The sequence below is a fragment of the Protopterus annectens genome, chromosome 16.part0, assembly GCF_019279795.1.
Source record: "Protopterus annectens isolate FY-2018-M chromosome 16.part0, PAN1.0, whole genome shotgun sequence".
Taxonomy (NCBI): Eukaryota; Metazoa; Chordata; order Ceratodontiformes; family Protopteridae; genus Protopterus; species Protopterus annectens.
In genome coordinates this window covers 96,754,062-96,770,893 of record NC_056750.1, presented here as the reverse complement: position 1 = coordinate 96,770,893, position 16,832 = coordinate 96,754,062, and the positions used below count along the sequence as shown (strand labels likewise).

General features: G+C 41.0%; 1 protein-coding gene across 5 annotated transcripts in view; it reads left to right on the top strand.

Annotated features, from left to right (window-relative positions):
* The window catches only part of LOC122790431 (C-terminal-binding protein 2-like), a 1,897,537-nt gene extending 1,889,280 nt beyond the window's left edge, over nucleotides 1–8,257 (top strand). For 4 of the 5 annotated variants that reach the window (XM_044057965.1, XM_044057966.1, XM_044057962.1 and 1 more), the window contains one exon: nucleotides 6,165–8,257. In XM_044057965.1, the coding sequence (XP_043913900.1) occupies nucleotides 6,165–6,351 (187 nt within the window). In that variant the 3' untranslated portion in view covers nucleotides 6,352–8,257. The remainder of the gene's footprint in view (nucleotides 1–6,164) is intronic. The other variant, XM_044057967.1, reaches the window with a different exon arrangement.
* The last annotated feature ends 8,575 nt before the right edge of the window (nucleotides 8,258–16,832 follow it).

The following is a 16,832-nucleotide window of genomic DNA, read 5'->3' as shown; positions in this document are numbered from 1 at the left end:
AGAAGAAACTTCAAGTGCAGCGGGTTCAGGCGTTTGCAAAAGGAGACACGTCTGTATGCATTTGTGATTTTGCAGCGCTCTTCAAGTCTTAGTTAGTCAGTGCTTCTTTTGATGGCACTTATTTGTTTGGCCTCAAAGTAAAACTTTATCCAGGTGCGAGAAGGATGGAAAGACCCTGTCTGCTGTGTGTGTACGTTTTTCCGCCCCTCGATTCTTTTTGAGGAATCATTGAGGTGGAGGAAAGATGTGGTACAAAAAGTCCCAAGGTCCTTTCCAAGACGCATGTGGGGGATGTTCCCTAGGGGCAGAGGGGGGATTTCCAATGGTATATGCTGCTAAGAGACAGAGGTGGTCTGCAAAATCAGGACTCCAGAGATTCTTTCTTTGACAGATCCTTCCAGTGCTCCTGAATGGAGGCCCAATTGTCCCCCTCTGGAGGCAGTTGGGGGGGTTGTTTTTCCCTGCACCAGAGAGTCAGGCTACAGATAACAGATACTTGGATGCAGAGGATCATTTCCAGGAGTTATATTAAACACTTTTACCTTCCTCTTTTCCATTTAAGGAAAATCACCTATGTTCAACTTAGAGAGAACAAGCAACAATTCAAATACAAACATTGCGTGAAAGAGAGTAGTCCAAGAGTTCCCTCCAGACCAAATAGAAGCTGGAATTTATTAAAGATTCTTTTTATTACCAAAGAAAATGGGACTGGAGGCACCAATTTTGGATCTCAGCAAGTTAAAGAAGTCAGTTGAAAAAGCTAAGTTCCAGATGGTCATGGTTCAGTCCATTCTTCCATATTTGGGAAAGGACGACCGGATGTGCTCAATAGACCTTCAGGATCCATACTATCATGCAAAAATGAACAGGCATTCCAGAAGGTTCTTAAGTTTCTGGGTGGGACCCAGTCATTACCAGTTGAGAATTCTGCCCTTTGGTCTCACCACAGCCCCCAGGATGTTCAACAAGTTTATGGCACTAGTAGCAGCTCATTTGAGACTACAAGGCTTCCAGGTTTTTTCATATCTAGATGACTGGCTCATTTCTGCCCTGACCAGGCATCAGCTCTTAATAGCAAGAGAAAAGGTGATTCAGACGTGCTCTTCTGGGTATAAGCATAAACCACGAAAAATCTCATTTAGAACCAACTCAAAACACTGTTTATTGGAGCAGTTCTCAGTCCAAAGTTGACCTTAGCCTTATTTCCCTTATCCAAGAGTTCAAGCAATAAGATTACAAGTAAAAAAGCCCGCAGTACCAAGATCGCAGCCCACTTTGTTCTTCAGGTTCTGGGATCAGTGTCTGCAGTGATAATACTAGTACCATTGACCAGGTTTTATGAGAATTCTTCGATGGATGCTTGCCTCACAGTGGTCAATACTTAATCATTCCATGTCAACGCTGATTCAAATTACCAACATATGCAAGAGAGATCTCAGCTGGTGGATACAGTCAGACCAAGTTCTTCAAAGCCATTTGTTCATCCCCCCTCAGCCCAAGGCCATAGTGACAACAGATGCTTCCCAGCTAGGGTTTGGGACATTACCTGGAGAAGACAGTCCAAGGCACATGGTCCCCACAAAGAGGCCAATTTGCATGTCAGTGTTCTAGAGGTGAGAGCGGTGCTTCTAGCATTGCAGGCCTTTAAAGATATTCTTCCCTTAGGGACAGTTGCAGTACAAATGTACATTATGTCAGTAGTTTGGTACATCACCAAACAGAGGGACCATATCCTTCCCCTTATGTCGAGAAGCTCTGAGTGTGGCAGTGGGCGATCTCATCCAACTGCTTTCTCATAGCAATGCACGTTCCGGAGAAGTCCCTTGTGATATCAGACAAACTGAGCAGGTGCTTTCTTTTACCCCATGAGTGGTCCCGCAACAAGACTGTGACAGGATTTTCCATCATTGGGACCAGCCTTGCTGCAATCTTTTCGCCTCTCCCCTAAACAAGTGCAGCAGCTACTTTGCCCTAATTACTCCTCAAGGAAATCACCAAGGGATGATCTACTCCATGATTGCCCCCAACCCCCCCCCAGTGTACGATTTTGCCCTCACACCTATTGCACTGATTCCCAAATTCCTACAGAAAGCTACTATATTGAAGAGCAAAGTCATCCTCGTTGCACCGTACTGGCTTCTACAGATTTGGTTCCCTTTCCTTTGGCCTCAATTGCTTCACCAGCTGTGGAGTCTGGATCTAACTCCAAGCGTCCTGTCTCTTCTAACAAACATGATCCGTCCAGATATGACAAATATCAAGCTGACAAGCTTGGCTTCTCCAATTCCATTGATAACCAGACAACCTGTGTTCTCTTCCCCTCTCCGAAACATGTTATCCTTTCAAATTGTCTACGAGAAAACTATAAGCTGTCAAGTAGAAAAGATTTGTCTACTGTGCAGTTCAGAATCATATTGATCATTTCTCTGCACCTGTACATAAAGTTCTGGAATTCTTAGCGTATATTTTTAATAAAAGCGCTAGTTCATCTACTGTTAAGGTTCAGCTAGCAGCAGTTTCAAATTTTCATATCTGATTTTATGGTTCTTCAGTTCCTTCTCATAAGCACGGTTGTTGAGACCTCCTTTTAAAGATCCTACCCCTCCGTGGGATATGAATCTAGTACTGCAAGCACTAATACATCCCCCTTTTGAGCTTGCAAGGAAGTTTGATCTTAAATATCTTTCTTGGAAAACTTTATTTTTAGTGTCTGTTACTTTAGCCAGACGAATTTCAGAAATTCAGGCATGGTCTTAAACTGCTATACCTAATCTTTCAGAAGGATAGAGTTACTCTACAAACCATAGCATTTTTCCTTCCTAAGGTGGTGTCTGGACCTAGCATCAACCAGTCTATTAATTTACCAGTCTTTTTCCCTAAATATACTAACAAAGGAGAATAAATACCTCATTTGCTAGATGTTCACAAGCAGTTAAGTTTTTGTTTATATAGAACAAAAGAAATCAGAACTACTGATCAATTTGTTTCTTATGCAGATCTAAAGTTGGGTCATCCAGTAGCCAAAGTAACTTTAGCCAGATGGCTTACTGACTGCGTTTCAGTTTACAACAAATTTGGTATCACCTTACCAAGACTATTACGAGCTCATTCAACCAGGGCCATGGCAACTTCCTTACTTTTTCAAGCAAGAGCGTCCATGGATGACATATATGCAGCAGTGACGTAGGCTTCTCCCTAATCCTTCATTAATAATTACATATTGGATTTGATCTACAGAGGTAGAGCATTGTTTGGCTCAAAGGTGCTTAGAAATATTCTTCCTTGAGTCCACCCTGGACCCAACTTAGCTTGGGACTGTCTCTCATTAGTTGAGATTTAAATAAAAATTGACAGCATCAGATGTACTCACCATAACATTCCATCTGTGTTGTCTTTTTTTTTCAAATATCTTTATTTTTCTTCTTTTGTTTTGTTTGCATATTTCAGTTCTAGTCGTTTTACAAGTCACAATTCAGTTACACAGAAGAAGTAATCATAATTAGGTGCATCTTGTTGCAAGAGAATTTTCAGTGTTACAACAAAATACAGAATATAGATAACATTCTGTATAAAATATGTACAAGTGCTACAGAAAATCAACTTCTGACTAAGTTTGTGTCACAGTTTGCATACTTATTCGTAACTGCTACATATGAGGTTTAGATTAGACAGACTCACGCAAGGATATATCTTATACCCTTTTCAGGTTACATTCACAGTAATTTGTTTATCTCATCTATCCGTTTTAAAATATGATCCAGGAGAAGACTCCAGTATTTTAGAAAATAGGAATGCTTACTTTGGTTATTAGTAATCAATTTATGTGGTAATATATACTTTATTGCCATACTTCTGAAGCCCCCCCATGACGGTTTGGTTTGATCTGACTTTTTCTTCATTCTTCCTCAACTCCCCTCCCACCAACCCCCCCATCCTTATTCAGTTTCTGGAAGAGCGAGTGGTTAGACATTTATTCTACTCCACACATAATTGAACTCCAGATATGGCCTCTCTCTCTGTATGTATATGTATGTATTCGTGTATGTATATATATATTTCCACTTTTTAATCTCGAAATACTGAAATCTCGAATTTCAGTATCTCGAGACCATAAAGTAGAATGCTTGAAACCCCGAAACACAAAATCCCAAACATAAACAAACCATACACCACACAACACATACACCATCCTACCCACACTACAACAAATAAAACACACACAAACACAAAAACAAAAATCAACAAACCAACACTACATATAAGCAGGGGGAAAGCCCACCTGCACCCCCTCCATTTGGGGGGGCTGAGCCCCCCACACCCCCTACTTACATATACTACCTCCGAGATCGCACCAGTCATAAAGACAGTAAACTCACTTCTAGACAATCTACAAGTACGCTCACACACACACATCACATATATACAAAAACACCATCACTTTCAACACTTAAACACTCATACTTTTACCTATCTACCCTAACTCACACACACAACTTGCAGACACACTCATACAAATACCTAAAACCCTAATAAAGTACTAACTTACCTTCCATACCAGCCAAATCCACACACTAAACTGTACATGCTGCACATGCTACATCCCACGACAAGTACCAGAACACCATAACCGTGAATTCAACATTTCTGGATTCACGGTTATGGAGTTTTGCGATTTTAAAAATTCGACTTTATGGTCTTGAAATACTGAAATTTGAGATTTCAGTATTTCAAGATTATAAAGTGTGAACCCTGTATATAATATTAGTGTGTGTGTGTTTGTGTTTAAAAAAAAAAAGGGCAGGAAGCCTCCTACCAACCAACTGTGCTGTATCGAAAACCAAATAACTTAGAAAATCAGCACAGTCATGACAGCCAGGTTCACTAAATAAGAGGTAGAAAAACACCAGGAGCACCGAATTAAAACAAAAAAAAACACTCTTCAGTGTAATGCAGCCAGATTAAGTGCTTTCAGATCTCGTAACATTCCTTTTTCAGATCCTTATGTAAAACCAAATAGCAAATCAAAATATATGAGAAACAAACCAATCAGCATTAAAAATCAGGGCCAATGCCTTCTAGTAATAAAACGTCATTCATTGACGAAATTCACCAACAGAGATGCTTTCTTTGCCTCCTCCCTTTTAGGGCTGGCTTAAGCCAATAATTTGTGTTGAGACCAGGAAATCTATATGCCTGCTGTAAATGTTTCAATGGACCAAGAGTTTATACATCCTACACTGAAGAAAACATGTTTTTTGATTTTTATGCGGACTGTACCACGAAGAACATCATATATTTGGCTACAAGCAACGTATGTGACTGTTTTTATGTAGGTAAGACCATCAGACAACTGAAGGAAATCATTTCTAAACATATAAGTGATATTAGATTAGCTGATCTTAAGAACCCTTTGATAAAACATACAGGAAGATTCAGGACATGGTTTTAATTTCAAAGTGTTAGAAGTTATGAAGACGGGTGTTAGAGGAAGTGACATTAATAATAGTACTGAATTAAGCGAGATGTCATGAATTGGAAGACTGCAGGCATATAGATTTCCTGGTCTCAACACATTATCCATATTCTTCCTTCTGCTAAGTTGAATAGGCTTTGGTAATCAGCCCATATAGCCTAAGGACTACTGGAGTGGTGGGAGTAATGAATATATTACAGCTTTGTAAGTTGCAGCTAACTGTGACAGTAAAGGTTCACATTCCTCACTGCTGTAAAAACTGTACCCACCCTCCATTTGCCTGTTTTTGTACATAGTTGTTTGTTGGGATATAAAGTTGTTTCCTTATTTTGTGTAGTTCTGGATGAGTACATTCCTCCTCAACTTTTAGGAAAGAAGATTCAATACTTTGACTCCTGATTTTCCCTCCACAGGGCTGCCCAGTCAGAGTGAAGGTGTAGGAGAAGCCGGAGCTTTTGGTTGCTGTCTAGTTGTGTCTTGGGCTAGATACAACCCATGTGGCCTAAAGGCTACTATAGCAGTGAGAAATTCAGGTATCTACTGTTATGGATGAGTGAAAATTACACAACTGTACTTTCTTACTGAGTTGCTTTTGAAGTTGTAGGGCTATAGTAATTGTGTGCATAGTCTAATAGTAGAGACGTGGCAAATAATTTGTTCTTTTTTCTGATTGATTGTCTTTTATTTGTAGGTTTCCAGCTGTTGTGGGAGTGGCACCACCTGGAATCCCAACCGCCGCTGTGGAAGGAATGGTAACCACCTCATTGCCTCTGTCGCACGGGATGACACCTGTTGCCCATTCTAGTCCACACACACCATCACCAGGACAGACTACAAAACCTGAAGTAGACAGAGAGATTCCAGCTGCAGACCAGTAGCAGCTCCCCTCCAACTCTTTCTGCACCTCTTTCAGGCAGTGGTGCAGCCCTTCTTTTACAAAATCAACGTGACTTTAAATTAAAACAAAAATGACAAGTCTCTCAGCTTGGATATCTCAGTCAGTGGACGTAGACTGTTTTTCGTAATTTTTTCACTGGTAAATGTAGGATATTGCCTTTAAAAGGTGTTAAGTCTGAATGGCATTTAGCACTCTGATCATATTTTTCTTTGTATGTTGGATTAGCTTCTGTAGTGGAACCCAGATCATGCAAGTAAAAGTGGGAGCACCAGAACTATCCCTACTAATGCGGCAGAAGGGAAGAGTGGTTTACTGATGCATTCATTACAGCCTTGTTTGTTCGCTACTTTTCTACTTCAGGAGTGCAGAAAAATACCACAGTCTAGTGAGATAGTTGTTTGTGACTTCAGAGTTGTCACCAGTACAGAAATTTGTAGTGTCCAACATAGCTGAGAGAGGTTTTAGTTGTTTTTTGAAGAAAGTTAAGACACTCATGCTGACCTCTTACATCTGAGTGCAAGATTTTAGGCATTTGCTCCATTCTTGAACTATCAGTATTTTGCCTGTTTAGAGTTCTGGCTTTAGAGTGCCTTGGAGAAGAGATGGTAGAGCTGTGTGTGCAAGAACATGTTAGAACCAGCCATTTTGCCATTCCTAAACAAGAATGCATTTACAGCTCAGCAGCTTTTAACCTAAAAACATTTGGTCAGCTTATAGTTGCAAAAACTAGGCAGTCCTTTTCCAGGACTGATGCGTGTATAACTGTCATATAAACTCAGCTGTACACCTGTTTTTATCTCTCTAAACTTTTTTTTAACCCAGAGACATGGAGAGGGTGCTGTCAGCTGCTCATCATCATTTTGGAATAGAAAAATGTTTCAGGGGACTGAATGATATACATAAATTGTAAACTCTTCAAAAATGTAGTTTGTAATTTTTTAAGTTAAAGTAGCTGGTTAAAACTGTGAAGACCCTGAATGAAGATGGATGGTGAACTATACATTTGCATACAGTATGAGGAGTTAGAATTATGCAGATTTTCAGGAAACATAAGTAACTGGATACTTTTGAAAATGTTTTATTGCTACTTCATGAATTAGTACTGGTTGACTACATTGTCATCCAGTAACTGCAGTTTGTTTGCTACAGATGAAGTAGTAGTTTCATTGACTGATTCCGAACCGTCACCCATAAAAATACTTATTTTTTTAAATAAAATTTTTTGACAATAGCTTTCAAAGCTGTAGAACTACTTGTAATGTTAGCTGAGATTGCTAATGTTGCTAAAATGTATATATGCGTACATACACAAGTCAAAAATTTTCTGAAAATTCAAAATTCTTGTACTCTATATTTTGAAACGGCACACCCCTCTCACACTGTGGTTTTCTTTGCTTTGCTGTCCATCCCTTTAGCCATCATGGAAGTCCAAGGTTTTACCACTTTATTGAACTTCTAATGTAAAACCAGTCAGCTTTCAAACAAGACCCGGCACTGTGTAATTCATTAGTCCTTTTAGATGACACATCCTTTATCATGAATTCTGGTTCTTTGTCCTTTAAGTTTTTACTTTCTTTGTAACTTAATGATTCTTTGCTTGATATTCCAAGCCACTGTATAATTTGAAGTCTGGTAGTTTGTGCTGAAAAAAATAGTCTCCTTGTAAAATGTGGAAGTCAGGTGCCCTCTGCTGAGTATTTTATCTCCCTGTAATTTGATGAACTCAGGTACACATTACTGTGAGACTCAAGTCTCCAGGCAATTCACTGTCCTTTTAAGTCACAGATACTGTGCTGTGTAACTAATGCTGCTGAATGGTATGTCATTCTTGGCTCTTTGCTGCATTGATCATTAAAAAGTGTGCCTTTTTCCCCATGGGGAATCAATTGCTGTGTGCTTACTTTTGCATTTTTTTTCAAAGCATGTAATTTGTACTGCCTCTTAAGAGCATCACTTTGTGTAATTTTTTCTTGCCATATTTGATTCTGTTCAGAAATTGTTGTCTTGGACTGGAAGACCAATTATCTAGCCCACTGGCTATAAGCTGGAAGTGTGTTAAGTCTTGGACTAGAAGACCAGTTATCTAGCCCACTCGGTGTAGATTAGATGAGTTTGTAATTGTGTTTGTTTGACACAACCATTAAGGCCACAGAATAGACTAGTCAACTGTCTGTGCATAAAGACCTGCATTAGAGCTGATGCTTTCACAGACACAGGCATCTGTAAATTTAGTTACTTATATGATGTCACAGCTTGAAAGCATTAAGTACTGTTATCCCTAATTCAAAATGCATCTGAATGCATTTTTGTAGGTAAACTATTTTTGTTAATTCAAAGTTCATATGATTGTGATAACGCAGGTGCTTCACACAGGGTACATTAATACCTAAAGTGAATGCACAGCACAAACTGGTTAGCACAGTCTTCTCCAGCTGATGCATTTGTGAAGAGAAGTGTCAAAATTAGCACTGTAGTAAAGCACAGATGAAGGCAGGGTCTAGATTAGGGTCACATTCTGCCATTAGTGGAGTAGCACAAAGATGCTGTAGATAATTAGAATAACTGCTGATAAGACCAGCCATGAAAGCAGTAGTACAGATGCCTCACACTGTGTCTGAAACGATGGTGATAAGAAAATGTGATGACGGCACAGCGCTCTTGCTGCTAATAACAGCTGAATTGCAGTAATGTCTATGGATTGAGTGCTGACAGCATGCTGTTAATAGTTACAGCTACTTCTAAGTGCAGTCATATACAGTCTGCTAGTTTAGACATTGCAGAAGTAAACATAACTAAAATCAGTTGCTACATGAATCATGAGTCTAATATTAATTTTGACATTATGGAGACATTAATTTTGTAGTTGACTGTGATAACATAGACACAACTGTTAAAGTAGGCTCAAGACATTTTTCACAGTCACAGACATAGGCATCTCCAAGTCATTGGTACATCTGCTGTAACAAAATCCATTCTAAAGCAATAATACTGGCAATGTGGATTGTTCATGCACACTGTTGTAAGCAACAGATATTTCCTTAAAAGAGAGTAGTACTGAATAAAAGAAAAAAAATGCGTAGCTAAAGATACTAGTGCAAAGATTGTAACCAGCACACTTTTAATGACTCTGGTGCAGAGGTATCAGACAGAGAAGGGGAAGATGAAGATTCTAGTGGAGGTTAAGCAGGAAGGATGCATATTGCAGCATTATGTGCAGAAACCCTAGAAACAAATGCAATAGAAAAAGTAATGCAGCTGTTTTGCAGTGATGAGCAACAAATGTAGGATGTTCTTCATCTCACATTGCTGCAGTCCTAACACTTGGGTAGTCCGCTGTCCCTCGGTCGGCCCGAATATCAGAGCAAAAGGCTGACGTCGGTCAAGGCGCATTTGACTGACATCAGAACGTCAGGGTACAAATGCGCATGGCCGTCATATCCTCAGTCTTTTTTGCCGCATGGTCCGATGCAGAAGCAGTGTTGCAAGTGCCGTTCGGCGTTCTGAAATTTTTCGAATTCGGAGTTTCAGACCGAAGTCAGAGTTGGTTAAGTACCCCGTTGGGGAATATTTTGGTTTTTTCTTGCCTCAGTGGTTTACCGGATGTCAGAAAAAGTGAATAACTGTATTTCTTGTGGGAAACAGATACCGCATAGGGATTACCATAATTTGTGTATACCTTGTTTGGGACCTGAGCACGACGTTGTTGGGTGTCGCTTTTGTGCTAGGTTTAATAAACGCACTATAAAGCGTAGGTTGGATTGTGCCAGGTTAGTCTTTGGGAAGCGGTGCAATTACAATATGCCGTCGGATGCTCCGACGCTGGCTTCTTCAAAGAAGTGCAAGGACAAGGCAGTTAAACCTAGGTTAGAGGAGTCGTCCAAACCGGACGCCGGTTCTTTAGAGACGTCAGTGGAACCGGTGGTTCCGACGGAGGCCTCTATGGAGTCCCAGGGAGAGACTGTGTTTTTACAGGATGTGGCCTCTCAGGAGGCAGGTCAGGCTATAGGGGCTTCTCAGGTAACTGTACTCCCCTCCCTTCCTAAGGTGTCTAGACCCTCTCTTTCTGCTTCCAAGGCTTCCCCTAGAGGCAGGTCTAGTTTTGCTTCTGTGGGTGTCACTCCTAGTTCTTCAGGTTCTGTGCCCAAAAAGCACATGCTTAAAATGGCAGAAGATTTAATTACTTTAATTAGAGGCTCTATGCCTCCTCCTGATAAGAGGCCTAGGATGGAACCTGTGTTAGGGGATTATGAGCAGGCTTCGGATGTGTCTGAGTCTTCGGCTGAAGACTTGCAGGAGTATTCTCATTATTCTGATTCTGATGTGGATGATTCTACTACTCCTGCTTCTCCTCCTGAGGATTTTTCTTTTTCAGAGACCCTGCACTCCATGAGAGAGCATTTTAAATGGGAAGGTCAGGATTTCTCTGATTCCAGGAAAAGGCTTAGGGAATTTTTGTTTTTACCCCTGCATAGGCCTTTAGCTATACCTCCTGTTCTGAATGTAGTGGAAGATGTGTTTGCAGAGGCTTCGCTTAATCCTGATTATTTGCCTCCTGCTCCTGTTAAACCGGATAGGTATTACAGGGTGCCTGAAGCTCATAAGTATCTTTTTAAGAGTCCTAGGGCAGACCCAGAAACTGTTAGCCAGGGGCCTAAGGGTGTAAAGGCTTCTGTTGTCAAGAATCTGGTTCCTGCAGATAAAGAGGCCAGGGCCTTGGATAGATGGGGAAAGAAAGTTTATACTTCTTCCACTCTAGCCATGAGAGCTTTGAATTGCCAGTTTCACATGTTGAAATATCAAAATTATCTCCTTTCACAGTTGAAATCTAAGGTGGATGCTCTGGCGGAAGGTATTGATTGTAAAGAGTTACAAGATTTAGTGCATGTTTCTGAACAGGTGGGTAAGCATTCTTTGCAATGTGGTTTTGATGCTGTACAGGCCTCGTCTAGGGTGGCTGCCACTGGGTCGGTTCTTCGCAGGCATGCTTGGCTGAGGGATCAAAATTTATCTGACCATGTTAAAACTAGGATTTTGGATGCCCCTTTGCAATCTGATGTCTTGTTTGGTTCTCCTGTTGAGGCAGTTTTAAAGAAAATGGAAGACAAGGCTAAGTCTATGCAGACTGTTAAAGATTTTTTGCAGGTTCAGCCTCCAAAGTTTAGTAGAAATTGGCCTACTAAAGGGTGGACGTATCCTTCTTATGATTCCCAGTCTAGGGGTAGATCTAGACGTGGCAGGGGCAGAGGTCAGGGCTCTTTCAGGCCTAGGACGGGGAATTCTCCTGCACAGTCTTCGGGTGAGGACAGGGGTCAGTCCTTTCGTAAGCAGACCCAATGACCTACCTTTTCAGCTGCCAGAACCTTCTCGCCTGGCAGCACCTTTGGGAGGAAGGTTGGCACTTTTCAAAGAAAATTGGAGTTTGATTGCCCAAGACAAATGGGTACTGGATATCATACATCACGGTTACAGGTTTTATTTCCATACCTTGCCTCCTTTCAAAGGCATGCCAGACATTCCTCCTCAACAAAGAATAGAGGCTCACAAGCAAATTTCTCTGTTACTCCAAATAGGGGCCATACAGCCGGTTCCTATGTCAGAAAGGGGCCTAGGATTTTATTCTCGCCTGTTCCTTGTGCCAAAAAAGGGGAACATGTGGAGACCGATTTTGGATTTATCTATCCTCAACACTTATCTGGACATTCCCAAGTTCAAAATGTTGACGTTACAACAGCTTTTACTTCTACTGGGCAAGGATCACTGGATGGTAACTTTGGATCTCAAGGAGGCTTACCTTCATGTTCCTATCAGGCTAAGTTGCAGGAAGTATCTGCGTTTTCGGACTGGGACTTCTCACTATCAGTTCTCTGCATTGCCCTTTGGTTTATCTACTGCGCCCAGAGTATTTACAAAAGTTCTGGCTCCAGTGATAGCATTCTTCAGGCTGAAAGGAATACAAATCTATCCTTATTTGGACGATTGCCTGATACTGGCTCAAGGAAGGGACGAGCTTCTTCGTCATTTGGAGTATGTGATAGCAGTGCTAAGATGCCTGGGGTATTCTGTGATCAAAATAAAGTCCAGTCTAGTACCCTCTCAAGACATGGGCTTTCTGGGAATGAGACTGAATACAGCATCCCAGATGGCCTTTCTAACCCCGGACAAACAACAGAATCTTTCCCTTTACTTCCATCATCTATCTCTTCAGTCCGGGCTGACTGCAAGGACAGTCCTTCAAGCCTTAGGGTTCATGGCATCTTGTATTCTGGTGCTTCCCAATGCCAAACTGCATATGAGGAAGTTGCAATGGTATCTCAAAAATGTATGGACACAGCACTGCCAACATCTGGACACTGTCATTCAAATAATACCTTGCATTCAAAAGGAATTTTTGTGGTGGGCTCAGGAATGTCACCTAAACAAGGGACTCTCTGTGACCCGGCCAGAGGCGAGTCAAATTTTAACAACAGATGCCTCAGACAAAGCTTGGGGAGCTCATCTAAATGGAAAGTGGATACAAGACAAGTGGCCTGTCAGACTACAGCATCTACATATCAACTTGAAGGAGATGTTAGCAGTCCAGTTTGCATTAATAGCTTTCAAGGATTTACTTCTTCCAGGGCAGGTGTTGATTCTAACAGACAACACAACTGTCATGTGGTACATCAACAAGCAAGGGGGAACGCATTCTTATCCTCTATGCAGGCAAGCAATGATTTTGTGGGAGACTGCTCTCAGTTTACAACTAAGTCTTCAGGCAAGGTTTCTGCCGGGAGCACAGAACTCCTCAGCAGATGTGTTAAGCAGGCAAATCATGGATCCCCACGAGTGGAAACTGGATCTTCATGTATTTCAGAAATTGACAGTGTCCTGGGGAACTCCAGACATAGATCTGTTCGCTTCTCCACTAAACCACCAGCTGCCAAAGTTTTGCACAAAGCGGTTTCATCCCACAGCTTGGAAAGTGGATGCTCTTTCTTTCAGTTGGAAAAGTCTTCATGTGTATGCCTTTCCACCTCTGCCTCTCCTCCCAAAGGTACTTCTGAAGGTCAGACAGGACAAGCCAAGGATGATTTTGATAGCTCCAGATTGGCCTCGACAGCACTGGTACCCATTACTGAGAAGTCTGGTGTGGAAGCCTCCATGGCCTTTGCCTTTGATTCCTCATCTGTTGTCCCAGGAGGACAGTCATTTGCTCAATGTCAAGCTTCACTCTCTTCACCTAACAGCATGGCATATTCTGTTTTAAACCATAAAGGGTCTCAACTTCCACAACAAGTTTTGAATGTGATTTTGGAAGCTAGAAGGCCTAGTACAAGGAAAGTGTACGCAGATAAATGGAAGAGATTTTTATTTTGGAGTGCTGCTAAGGATTTGGATGTTTCTGAGCCTGATTTAAGTGTGGCTCTTCAATATCTTACTGAGTTATTGGACAAAGGTTTGTCCTTCTCTTCTATTAAGATTCATGCTGCAGCAATTTCAGCTCACTACGACTGTGACCCACCATTGTTTTCTCAGCCTTTGTTCAAGCAATTTCTTAGAGGGGCAAAGAATATAAGACCCCACGAGAGCTCCTACTCCTGCTTGGGATCTCAATTTTGTGTTGGAGAAACTCACTCTACAACCTTTTGAGCCTGCAGCTACTGCTGAGTTGAAATATTTGTCATGGAAGACTGCTTTTTGTTGGCCATTACCTCTGCAAGAAGGGTTTCTGAATTGCAGGCCCTTATGGCAGTTGAGCCTTTCTTAATTTTCCATAAGGATAGGGTATCTTTACGTACTAATCCTTCCTTTATGCCTAAAGTGGTTTCTAGTGTGGCTTTAAACCAAACTATTCATTTGCCTACTTTTTATGCAAATCCCCAAACTAAAGGGGAAAAGATTTTGCACACTTTAGATGTACACAGGCAGTTGCGATATTATTTGGACAGAACTAAAGGGTTCAGACAATCTCAGCAGTTATTAGTTTCTTTTGCTTTGTGCTCTCAGGGCAAGCCGTGTCAAAACAAACTATTTCTAAGTGGATTGGATTTTGCATTGCTTTCTGTTATTCCCATCATGGCAAAGAGATTCCAGCTGGGATTAGGCCTCATTCCACTAGGGCTACTGCCACTTCAACAGCTTTTTTGAGGGGGGTGGCTACTAAGGATATTTTGGAGGCAGCCACTTGGAGTTCAGTGCATACCTTCTCTAGGCATTACCACCTTCCTCTGTACTCTAAATCCAGGGCTGGTTTTGCCACTGCTGTGTTGCAGGGCATTTTGGCAGCCCCTGCTTCATTATAGTTTAGCCATCCTCCCTTACCTCTGCTTTGGGATTCTACCCAAGTGTTAGGACTGCAGCAATGTGAGATGAAGAACATAGTACAGTTTTGTACCTACCATAAATGTAGATGTTCGAAGATCCACATTGCTGCAGTCCAATTTACCCTCCCTCCTTCCCCTCTGTAGTTTGAGGTGGTTGTGTGGCCTGGGTTATCCCTCTGAGGTATAGTGTATATATTGTATATATTGTACATATTTTTGGTGTTAGGCTGGTTGGTTGTTTAGTTGTTGTCTATGGGTTTTGACCTTTCTTTTTAGGGTCTTCTGACATCTGGGGCAAGAAAAGACTGAGGATATGACGTCGGCCATGCGCATTTGTACCCTGACGTTCTGATGTCAGTCAAATGCGCCTTGACCGACGTCAGCCTTTTGCTCTGATATTCGGGCCGACCGAGGGACAGCGGACTACCCAAGTGTTAGGACTGCAGCAATGTGGATCTTCGAACATCTACATTTATGGTAGGTACAAAACTGTACTTTTCACAATTCGAAAACAGTTGCACCGCAGGTGTTTTTACTTACCAATATGTTAAATTAGTAACATATACACTGTTTTACGCATTTATCATAACACAGATTGTTAGTAAAGTAATAATGAAGGTAGTAATGCTGTGCATCTCATTATGATAGTACCACAGGTGTTTCAGTAGCAGAGTGCAGGCATAGAGCTATTTAATGCAGACAAGCACATCTTGTATGATAAAATTTTGGCACACAAACTACAAACTGTAGCTAAATTTAGTTAGTAGTAGTGAAGTCGATCACTTAAATCCATGAGTTTGTCTCTCAGGATTACTTTAGCAAACCTGCTTATTTTGCTTTCGTTTGCTTGGGTTCTGCATACAGTGGCATGTGCCTTCAGTGTGGTGAGTTGCTGTTTAGATCTAGGTGATGGTGTTCAGAAAGTCACCGTCTTTCCTTTAATTTACATTGTTAGGGTGCTGGAAGCTGGCTGTGTTAACTTGAGTCCTCAGGTAGTCCTTGTTTAGTTTGGGTCTGCAGTGGTTGTCATGTGGTTACTCAAAGGATTGGTTATATTGTATTCAAACAGCTGTTTCTTCTTTTTGTCTTCTGTACCTGCAGTGACATTGCCAGTTTCTTTTTTTGATGATTGACATTTGCATCATGCAGGTACATGTCTGAGCATGTTGGGATAGCTGTATTGTATTAAGCAGGAATGCTGTCCATCAATTGTCAGTCTTGGCATTTCCACCTGACCCTTCAGCAACTGGGACTTATTTGCAATTGTACAGATATTCATTCTTTCTTGCATTAAACAATACCACAAACAACAGAACTGTTGCAGGTAACTGTCATTGTGCTTTTATTTGAAGATAGAAATTAAAAAAAGCATTCTGGTAAGTACCTCAAAGTGTAGTTGAAACCATTACCGTGGTTGTCACTGTGAAAAGCTTAGTCCTTGTGGTTGGCACTAGAGAACAGTTAGAGATCATCACAAACTCCATTAGTTAAGGTGCTACAACCCTGTTTTGGGGGTGGTATCTAAAATGATGTTGCATAAGCCTCAGAGAGTGTCAACATTAGTGTTTTATGCAGCAGCATTAAATAGTTGAAGTAACTTGATGGGCAGTTAGGGCAAGTGGAGGAGGGAGAAGTACTTAAAATGCCGATTTTATTTTATGCTGTTAAATTCTCTCAAGATGAGCAAAAGAACTTTAAACTGTGTATGTAGCATGCCTATTTTAAATCTGGTAGATGTTTTGTAGTAGTGTATTTTTCTCACTTTGAGGTCTTGGGATACTTTTAATTAATAGAGTTTGTCTGACTGTTTGGATCGGTGTTCGTTCCATCAGTGTTTTGAAGGTAAGGCCATCAGTTTTGTGTACATTACATTTACGCCTTGGGAATCAGGAAATGTATGCTGTATCTCAGACAGTACTTTGAATGCAACAAATATTATAAAATACCGCAGTTATGTTTTCATGCGCTCTACAAACTTCATGAAATTTTTCCAGATTAGGAAGTTCTTTAGATAACTCCCTTAAGGTCAGAATTATTTCAGGCTGATAAAAATTTTATATTTTAATACTGGATTAATTGTGATAAATCAAGTTTTTTTTTTTCAGGGAAAGGTGAGTCTGTTATGAGAAAAGTGCACATTTCCTTATTTCCCATCAGT